This window comes from Pleurodeles waltl, chromosome 7 (assembly GCF_031143425.1).
Source record: "Pleurodeles waltl isolate 20211129_DDA chromosome 7, aPleWal1.hap1.20221129, whole genome shotgun sequence".
NCBI classification, from domain to species: Eukaryota; Metazoa; Chordata; class Amphibia; order Caudata; family Salamandridae; genus Pleurodeles; species Pleurodeles waltl.
This window is the reverse complement of record NC_090446.1, coordinates 776,019,846-776,030,377: the sequence shown is the minus strand read 5'-3', so window position 1 is coordinate 776,030,377 and position 10,532 is coordinate 776,019,846. Positions and strand designations below refer to the sequence as shown.

The 10,532-nt window shown below is 45.4% G+C and overlaps 1 protein-coding gene across 2 annotated transcripts in view; it reads left to right on the top strand.

Annotated features, from left to right (window-relative positions):
* The first annotated feature begins 6,015 nt into the window (after window positions 1-6,015).
* Window positions 6,016-10,532, top strand: part of LOC138245571 (dual specificity protein kinase CLK4-like) — a 30,379-nt gene continuing 25,862 nt past the window's right edge. Inside the window, exons 1-5 of one of the 2 annotated variants that reach the window (XM_069199280.1) lie at window positions 6,016-6,152; window positions 6,837-7,000; window positions 8,574-8,787; window positions 9,597-9,687; window positions 10,042-10,108. In XM_069199280.1, coding sequence (XP_069055381.1) covers window positions 6,837-7,000; window positions 8,574-8,787; window positions 9,597-9,687; window positions 10,042-10,108 — 536 coding nt within the window. In that variant the 5' untranslated portion in view covers window positions 6,016-6,152. The remainder of the gene's footprint in view (window positions 6,153-6,836; window positions 7,001-8,573; window positions 8,788-9,596; window positions 9,688-10,041; window positions 10,109-10,532) is intronic. The other variant, XM_069199281.1, reaches the window with a different exon arrangement.

The window sequence follows — 10,532 nt, the reverse complement described above, 5'->3', positions numbered from 1 at the left end:
CCGGGTGCAGATGTCAAAGTTGAGCAATTTTAACGTGGGCTTCTATGGAGACAGGTGGTACTCGGAATTAGGTCGGCCAGCAGGTAAGTACCCGCGACTCGGAGGGCACTCCGGGGGGATTAGAAGAGCACTGGAGGGGCCACAAGTAGGCTCCAAACACACACCCTCAGCGGCACAGGGGCGGGCAGCCGTATGCAGGGTGCAAACAGGATGTCGGATTTCCAATGCTGGTCTATGAGGAGACCCCGGGGGTTACTCAGAGGCTGCAGACGAGGTCCAGGGGTGTGTCTCGGGCACACCAGGGGTCGGACGACCTCCAGCTAAATGTAGAGGCAGCGGGGTCGTTTTCTCCAAGGCCTGGAGGCTGCGGGTGCAGTATGTCTTTAGGCATTGGATATCTTCATCCGGAGCCTCGCGGTCAGGAGGGTCCTCGGGATTCCCTCTGCAGGCGTCGTCATGGAGGGGTGGAGAGGTCAACCTAAGGTAGGCAGTTGCTCCCAATCGCCTGGGGACCCGCTCTTGCTCCATGGACCACCTGGACACAGGCTGTGGGCATCGGGTACACAGGGGTCAAGACTCACACATCTGGAGTGAGGTGGGAGTCCTTGGTTGTAGGTTTCTTAGGACAGAGCCGCTGTCCTCTGGAGTTCTTGATCCTTTTGGGTGCAGGGCAGTCCTCTGAAGTTCGGCAGAGGCCACTGGTCCTGCTGGACGTGTCGCCGGTCTTTCGCAGGTTCTTTGAAGCAGGAGACAGGCTGGTAGGGCTGGGGCCAAAGCGGTTTTCATATTCCTTCTTCTCTGCTGGGGGTTTCAGCTTATCAGTCCTTCTTCTTCTTGTAGGTCACCAGGAATCTGGTGCATTGGGTTCAGGGAAGCCCTTAAATACAGGATTTAGGGGTGTTACAGGGGTAAGAGGGAAGTAGCCAATGGCTACTGTCCCTGAGGGTGGCTACACCCTCCTTGTATCCACTCCCTTTGGGAAAGGGGCACATTCCTATCTCTATTGGTCCCTGTCCTCCAAACCAAGGTGGAGGATTATGCATGGAGGGGGTCACTTCTGCTCTGGACACCTTAGGGGTGGTCCCAGCTAAAGTGGTCACTCCTCCTTGTTTTTCTTAAGTTTCCCACCAAACTGGCTGCCAAAGGTGTGGGCCTGTCCGGGGGGGGGGGGGGTGGTGGACAGGCATCTCTACTAGCTGGAGTGCCCTGGGGAACTGTAACACGAGGCCTGAGCCTTTGAGGTTCACCACCAGGAGTTACAATTCCTGCTGGAGTGAAGCACCTCCACCCAGAGCAGGCTTTGTTTCTGACCTCAGACAGCACAAAGTCCCTCACCTCAGTGGGTCAGAAACTCGTCTGCTAGTGGCAGGCTGACACAGACCAGTGAGACCTACACTAGAGGATTGGGTAAAAAAACAAGGGGCATCTCTAAGATGCCCTCTGTGTGCATTTTTTAATAAAACCAACACTGGCATTAGTGGGGGTTTATTGTGCTGAGAAGTTTGATATCAAACTTCCCAGTATTCAGTGAAGCCATTATGGAACTGTGGAGTTGGTAATGACAAACTCCCAGACCATATACTTAGTGTGGCCACACTGCACTTACAATGTCTAAGAATGGACTTTGACACTGTAGGGGCATATTGCTCATGCAGCTATGCCCTCACCTGTGGTATAGTGCACCCTGCCTTGGGCTGGAAGGCCTGCTAGAGGGGTGACTTACCTATGCCACATGCAGTGTTTTGTGGGCATGGCACCCTGAGGGGGATGCCAAGTCGACTTTGCCTATTTCTCCCCACCAACAACCAATCTGCAATGGCAGTGTGCATGTGTTAGGTGAGAGGTCCCTTAGGGTGGCACAACATATACTGCAGCCCTTAGGGACCCTCTCTGGTCACAGGCCCTTGGTAAACCAGGTACCTTTCACAAGGAACTTATCTGTGGGCCAGAGGTGTGTCAATTGTGGAAACAATGGTACATTTTTAGGGAAAGAACACTGGTGCTTGGGCCTGGTTAGCAGGATCCCAGCACATTCTCAGTCAAGTCAGCATCAATACCAGCCAAAAAGTAGGGGGTAGCTGCCAGTTTCCTACGGCGGTCTTGAGGAAACTAGACGTAAACAGCAAAACTCAACCACTGGCTTTTTAAAAACAGTCAAAAGGAGATTTATGAATGTACTGTGTGATGACACAGAGGGGGCATTGGTGACACTATGTCACCATTTTTTCGTTAGACATATAGGGGGTCATTCTGACCTCGGCGGTAAAAGGCCCTTACCGCCGGTCAGAAGTCCGCCATACTACCGCCGCGGCCGCGGTAGACCGCCACGGTCATTCTGACCACCAACTGTGAAACCGCCAAAAATCCGACATCCAAGGAAGGCCGCCACATCCACGGGCCGCGGAAAACTGGAGATGACCAAACCTCCACCGTCACGCCAACACAAACACGCCCATGCCATTCTGACCCACGAATCCACGCGGCGGTCTTTCAACCGCGGTATCCCATTGGCGGTACACACCGCCGCGGTCAGAATACGCACACATCTACAAAACACTGCCACATTGGACATTTTGAAATACGCACACCTGAGACACATACAAACAACGCTCCCACACATCCAATCAACTATAAAACACACACCCACATCACCCACAAACCCCCACTAGTTGGAAATCGGAGCGAAGGCGAGAGCGAGAGAGATAGCGAGCACAGCATTAGAAAACCCCAACACACACAGGAACACAACTTCATCACCCACACCACATCTACGCACACCTCACCACATATCACCACGCACATCACCACAAACACCACCCCACACCTCATCCACACCACCCCATGGCACCCCAAAGACACCCACGGTTTTCGGACCAAGAACTCCGGGTCATGGTGGAGGAAATCATGAGGGTTGAGCCCCAGCTCTTCGGCACACAGGTGCAGCACACCACCATAGCAAGGAAGGCTGAGCTATGGCAAAGGATCGTAGACAGGGTCAACGCTGTGGGACAGCATCCCAGAAATCGGGAAGATATCAGAAAGCGATGGAACGACCTACGGGGGAAGGTGCGCTCGATGATCTCCAGGCACAACATCGCTGTGCAGAAGACTGGCGGCGGACCCCCACCCACCCCACCCCAATTCACAGCATGGGAGCAAGAGGTGGTAAACATCCTGCATCCTGATGGCCTCGCTGGAGTACACGGAGGAATGGACTCTGGTAAGTCGAATCTCAACTACTTCACCCCCCCCAACCACCAGCATGCCAACCCCCCCCCCAACATCACCCCCCAGCACATAACCTCCCTGCCAATGTCTCACCAGCACAACCCACCCTAAACAACACCAACCCCTGAATGCCAACACAAACCATAGACAGCCACCACCAAAGCATGCCCATTGCACATACCCATACACCCCCCCCCAAACCCTCACAACACCTCCCACAAGGGAATGCCAGCACTGGGGGACAAGGGCACCCAAAATGCACGCCATGGCACACACCGAAACAATAACCATACTCCTTCACCCCTGCAGGGCCCGAACTACTCAAAGAACTTATCAAGCTACACACAGGGAACTATGCAAAAATTAGATGGGGAAAAGAAGGTGAAACCTCAAGAGCCATACCTGTAGACCGTGGTGTGCGCCAAGGTTGCGTGTTAGCACCTACACTCTTCTCATTATATGTTAATGATATTCCGAGCGATTTAAGGAATTGTGTACATGACTCCCCGAAGCTAGGTGGTGAGCCGGTTACGGCATTATTATTTGCCGATGATACCATCCTTATTTCTCAAACTCCGAGAGGTTTGCAAAATTTGGTGGATTCTTTCCAGAAGTATTGTGTGGGGAAGGGGTTAGAAATAAATCCTACCAAAACTAAGTATATGTCCATAAACCCCAAGAAATCCCTCAGGAATAATCTGTCCTTGGAGAATCAAAAACTGGAACAGGTAGGGAGTTTTAATTATTTGGGGTTAATGCTGGATAGTAACCTGTCCTGGAAAGGACAGATGGATAAAAGCATCTTATCCCTTAAACAAAACTCAATGCCTATTTTAAAAGTACACGGAGCTAGTTACTCTAAAGCAATCTCACCGGCACTTGAAGTATATAAAGCGAAGGCCCAATCGGCCGCCCTTTATGGTGCTGAACTCTGGGGCTACTATTGTAACAATAACTTTGGAAAAACGGAAAACCACTTTGTACGAAGGCTACTCAAAATACCGACAAGAACTCCTCTAGTCCCTGTTTTCCTTGATATTAACCTTAAAAGAGCAGACTATCAAGCATTATTAAGACCACTGCTGTATTGGGTTAGGTTATGGGTAACCCCGGAGTTGAGTGATTACAAGAGTGGATTGACTGAATTAACTCAGATAGATGGTCATATGAATACCCCTTGGTTAAAATATGTATCTAAGTGGTATGAGAGATTAGGTTTATCACACCTATGGGAAGTTCCTCAGAATATGACAACATGTACTAGGAAATATGTAAAGGACACCTTTTGGTCTTATGTCAACGGAGAGCTACTGCATAGTTCATCGATGGTACTTTGACTTTGAATTTTTTTAACATAAAAGATACACCTTATTTCGAACAATATTTGGATGAGATCGGTCCTCCACTGGCAAAAACACTATACTTACAGTTTAGGTATGGGGTCTTACAGACTAATGCATACACATGCAATTGGGGAGGGGTAAAAGGTTGTGAATTGTGCACTCTCTGTACTTTAGGGGCTAAAGAAGATGTTGCTCATCTACTCTTCTTTTGCCCAGTATACAAGAAACCAAGGGATTGTTGGATCAAACCCGTTTGTAAATATGTGGGGGTTAGATCCTACAAAGAAGCAGAGCGCATATTCCAGTCTAATACTTCACAATTAGTGGTGTTTGGCACGAGTAGATTCTTATTCAATGTGTACCTTATTAGAAAACGACTTGGTCACAAACTGTAATATTTTGTTAGGTGGCCCGATCTTTCCCTTCCTTGTATAGGTATATGATGCACTGTTTCTTCGATCCAAGTTAATTAAAAAAAAAATTTAGTTATGGCTTTTAATTAATTTATAAACTGTTACTTATATTTTTATATGCGGTACTGCTTAATCATGGAGACATCCATATATTTCTTGCTAATTGTATGTATTGTATCTTATATTTAATTGTGAAATGTATATGTGTATGTTGTATTTATCTCATGTCTTGACTTTTATGGCAATATTTGCCGAAATAAAGTAACGAACGAACGAAGTAAACTAATGTAGATGCTAAGTAGGACGCTCAGTGCTGGCATGACTGGATAAAGAAAGGAACACCACCGCGAACTATGTCACCGCTCGGCGTCTAACAGAAACAGGTTAAAACGAGTTTAGTATACTAATTTGGGTGCGACGTGTTTTCCTCAAATTCCGAGGTATCGCCCCATGGCCCGAGGGCGCACGGCAAATAGTTCCATGTTAGTGCATGATATAAAGGCGGCTACACCAGAGTTAAAGGCAAGTGGTTAATTTATTTTCCAATGTCTCTTTATACCGAGGAAATAATTCCACACGCACAACATTCTAGAATGTTCATTGTGGAATAAACCAGGAAGGGGTGAGAATGGAGGAAGAATGTACCACTAGTCTTAAAAGGAAGAAGGTTGAACGAAAGGAGGGAGCTTAGTATTATAAATGTGTAATTCAATAATATAACTATCATATAACACAATCAAACTTATATTCCACGTCTTGGCGAGAACCTCTGAAAGAGACCCGCCATGCCCTTCTTTTCAGAAAAGATTCGCTACTGTTTATGTCGCTAACCAGTCACTGGATATTTAAGCAGCGCCAGCGATTTCCTTTTCTCCGCCGCTGCTGGGGTTGTACGTCTTCGATATATGTGAAGCTGCAGTGGCTATGCCCCCGCCCCCTCCTTGTATGGGCAAGACAAACATGACGCGCATGACGTCTACCAGTGAAAGACAATGAGCGCCGTACGCAATCACGTGACACTATCGTCGCCGTCTTCTCGAAGACCGCTTGAGAGACGCCATTTGATGGTTGTCGTTTGACTACGGAGGTTGGTGGTTTAGGAGCTGGTAGAGCAGACCTTATTGTTTAACGTTTTTCGGAGTAGAGGTGGCATTTGTTGATACGCGAGGTAAGGGTTATATTTTGCTGTTAGTTTAGATTTATTGTCTGTTATCATATTTGGTAGAGGAAAATTGTCAAAGAGCAATTTTTTTTCTTCATTGCGCTTAATGAGCAGTCAGCGGAGGACTCGGAAACGATTTTTTTCATATGTACAGGGTCCTTCGATATCCGCCATTTAAGTTATTTATTTCTTTATATCCCAGGACGGGAGCGGTCGACTACCTGTATCGATAGTCACAAGATGGCCGCCTGGCACTTGTTTTGTATAACGAAACGCCCGCCATGTTAGGCATCGCTGACTTAGCACTGACAAAATGGCGTTCTGTTGGTTTGACCTCGAACCTGCGAAACGAAATGGTCTTGTTATATAGCTTAAATGTAATATTTTTGTAAATTAGTGTAGCACAGTTACCGTTCAGGTGGACTATGCTTTTTAAAACGCCTTTTAATGTCAATATAGACGCTTCGCGCTGGTGTTCTTGCAGCTGGCAAAGGAAGCCAGTACCATGCAACCTTTTTTTCAAGGTTGTTGCGTTATTGTCGATGCGTGTTTCTCAGTTCATATGCCTCAGATTATTCATAGTGTAAATTCCTTATACTTTGTATAAATTGAGCGATACGCTCTGTAATGTTTTTAGTTTGCGCGACGTGATGGTCTTTTTACTAACTTGCTTTTCTCATCTTCACGAAGATGCGGCATTCAAAACGAGTTTATTGTCCGGACCTGGATGACCGTGATAGTCTAGACTACAGAAGACACGGCAGTAGCCATAAACGAAAGAGGAGGTCCCACAGTAGTACACGAGAAAACAAGCTTTGCAAGCGCAGTGTTGATGACTACAAGTCTTCTGACAGGTAAACGGTAACATCATTCAACGTCACCCATGCTTCTATTCTCCCCACCCCACCCACACACAGTAGCTACTGGGGTGTTTTGCCTGTATAATTTACAGCAATTGGAAACGAGTGGAACTGTATTAGCTTTTGTTGTTCCCATTGTGCGATATGTAATGTATGCTGATTGGCTTTAAAAGGGGCCTTTTCTGTAGTCCTCGGTTAGTCGCGTCATTGAAACAAAGTTGTTCATGTTGTGGAAGGAACTTATATGGCTGGCACCAGTCCCTCTGCCTATCCCTTAGAGACTTTTAAGTTGCTATAAGATCTGCAGGCAGTTTATAGAATCGTCGGATGTCTGCCTTTGATCATCTTGCTTTAAAGACCAGTTAAGTAGAAGAAATGGGTATGCGCCCTAAGGAGCACGGAAGGTATATCGGTCAGGCTTTTGGTCATAAAGACCTCCACTTTGCCACAGTATATTTTGTGTTGCGTATTGTTGCCTTTCAGCGTTACGAACGTCTTTTGTGGCCGCCTTTGGTGCACTTATAGGTCTCTCCTGCTAGATGGCGCGCGCGTTGTTCAGTTTAGTGATCACATACTTGTCCATATTTGTCGCCTGTGTGCAGGGCCGGTTTTAGCACTGTTGTCGCCCGGTGCTTCAATCTTATACATTTAATTTGTTTTAAAGTCCTTGTAAAAACTTACTATATACTAATGTACTCGGCTAACAACATGCAATACAGATCAGTTCTTTGAAACTGGCATATTAATCCTCTTAACTGCCACTGGACAAGAGGCCGTTCTCTCAAACAGGAACATTAACAGCACCTGTTGGCGTAACGTTTTAATTGCCCCTGGAGGCTGGTCACACAATGAACTTATAAGCAGATGCTTTTAAATGGCAAGTTTCGAAAGTTTTTGCACGGCGCACTCCCATCCTCGGCACCCCCAGTGCGTCCGCACTGCTCTAAAGCCGGCCCTGCCTGTGTGCTTTGACAGTTCGGTATTTCTCTTGTCACTCGTTTGCTCTTCAAACCCCCCCCCCCCCCCCCCCCCCCCCCAAACTGTACTTTTGTTTCCCCTTCTGTCCATCGCTGATTATGCATGTTGTAAGAAACGGGTCTGTCATTTTGTAAACTCATTTGCAAGACATTACGGGCCATGGTCATATATATTTTTTTCATTCGTAGGCCTTGCGGATGAGACATGGTTACATTTGTAACTTTGAAAAATGGGCGGTCCTTAATTAGCCAACTGGTATTGATTTACTTACCCCCACCCTACTGAATGATAAGATTAACACCCATTTCCCTAAACTGGGTACATGTCACCCGATACTAGTCTCCAGGGGAGGACACATTCAGATATGTAACACAAACACCTCCTTCGCTTTTCCCAGCTGTGCTAGTTGAGGCTGGTAAATAAAAACCATCTTCATTTCCTCTGGCCCTCCTAGGAAAGGGTCTCCTTAAAACTGCAGAGGCCCTGCTAAAATATATATCTCCCGCCTCTGTTGCAAATATGCAGGTAATGTGGCTGCGACTAGCCCTGACTATTTTAGGTATACAGATCTATATTTATTTGCTTGTAGTCACTATTTGTGCATCAGATCCATGAATGAGCGGGATTACCACGACCGGCGGTATGTTGAGTATCGAAAGAACAACTACAAAGACAAATTGGAAGATGATCACCATGATGGATATCACACACATGGCAGCAAATCGTCTGGCCGAAGTGGGAGAAGTAGTCGTCATAAAAGAAAACATCGAAAGGATGATAGCACCAGCCGTCCTCTGCACACGGTATGGCGATGTTTTTGTGCCTAGCTATATATTTGGTGTCAAATTGTTGGCATTAGACCGTTTCTTCATTTCCCGGTGTGGCTTGGGTATTCGTGGTGAGCACAACACAAATTTAGCATTTTCTTCGGGCTAATGAATGGAGTACAAAAATGTATTATACAAAACGTCAGATAAGAAGCAATTGGCTTTCCCCCCCGTGGTTTAAGTTTGTTATAGAATTGATTATTTTTAAAGTTCTTGTGTTGGTTGTTTTCTTAGTGTGGGAAGCAGGGCGTTCTGTATTCGGCTAAGAGCACCATATGCCGAATTAATCATGTTAGTATAATTCAATGTATGCTAATAGCCGGGCCAAAAATAGTTTAAGTTCAGTTTTTAACCTTAAAATTTAAATACTGTCGATTTTTTTTAACTTAGTTATGACTGCCGTGGCAGTTACAGCAAAATTGAATATTTTATGTGGGTTATTTTTTAAACTTCCTTAAACGGGAAAACACTGCAGTTAAAATTCAGTGCTTCAAATTGACTGTTTTTTAAAATGTTGTTGCTTTGAAAAAACTCTTTTGAAGAACCTTATCTGAAAATTTGTTCCTTGCCATGTTTTTCTTCTGTAACATAAACTGTGTGCCCTGTGAATTTCTGGGGACTGAATTTGAAATGGCTCCTGCCAACTGTTCGTGGCCTGGTGCGTTATCTGAATGCCCGAATATCTCCCCGCTGAATGATTGAATTACGTGTTCTGCCCTGAATTCACACTGGTATATTGATTGGCTGGCTGGACGATCTTGGTGGCGCCCACTTGCCGTTTCCAGAAGAGGCACCGCAGGAAAAGATCCAGGAGTGTAGAGGATGATGAGGAGGGTCATCTGGTCTGTCAAAGTGGAGACGTGCTAAAAGCAAGATGTATAGAATATTTTTTCAACACTTTCTATCTATTTGGACAGAATAGAATGTTTAGATTAGAATGTTAGGGTGTCTTGGGGAATTTTTTTTATTTTGTTACCTTAAAAGCATTTGTGCTGAGTAAAATTAATTATCTATTGTACTATAGATAGACTAAGCAAAGGGTCAGTTAGTTTTTATACCTTTTTAATAAATAACGTAAAGTTAAACTGATTCTAGCGCTGAAATTTAAAATTAAACTTTCGATTATTCCAGCCTAGAATACATACATTGATAGCATGTTTATTTTTTTAAGTATCGTGCATTATTGTGTTAGATATAAATCTGAATCACTGAATGTTCTTTCTGTTATAGATGAAATTGTTGCCACGCTGGGAGAAGGTGCTTTTGGGAAAGTAGTGGAATGCATTGATCGCATGGGGTAAGTGTGTAGCATCTCAAGTGAAGACCTCCGTTTATTACTGTTATATTATCTACACCATAAGCAGTATTCTGTAATGCCTCTTTACAACCCTTAAACAGTAGTTGTCTTTGTGCTCGAAATGTCTTAAATAGCAAGATAATTGATTGTCTATCTCTGGCAGCAGAACATATGGGACCTAGACTTTGTCATCACACTACTATACAACATTTCTCTAAGGCCAGACCTATTGGTATTGCCAATGCCCTTTTTTTTTTTTAGATGGGCGCATGATGAGGTAGTGGAGGTTCTTCTCCACCCTGGGAGCCTTGAAGTTGCAACTTGCTGCATGTGTTGTCACCTCCTCTGCTGTGACCAATCAGGTTCCCCATTCTAGAAGTGATATGAAGCAGTGCAAGACAAAACTACAGCTGCTAGAAAGCTT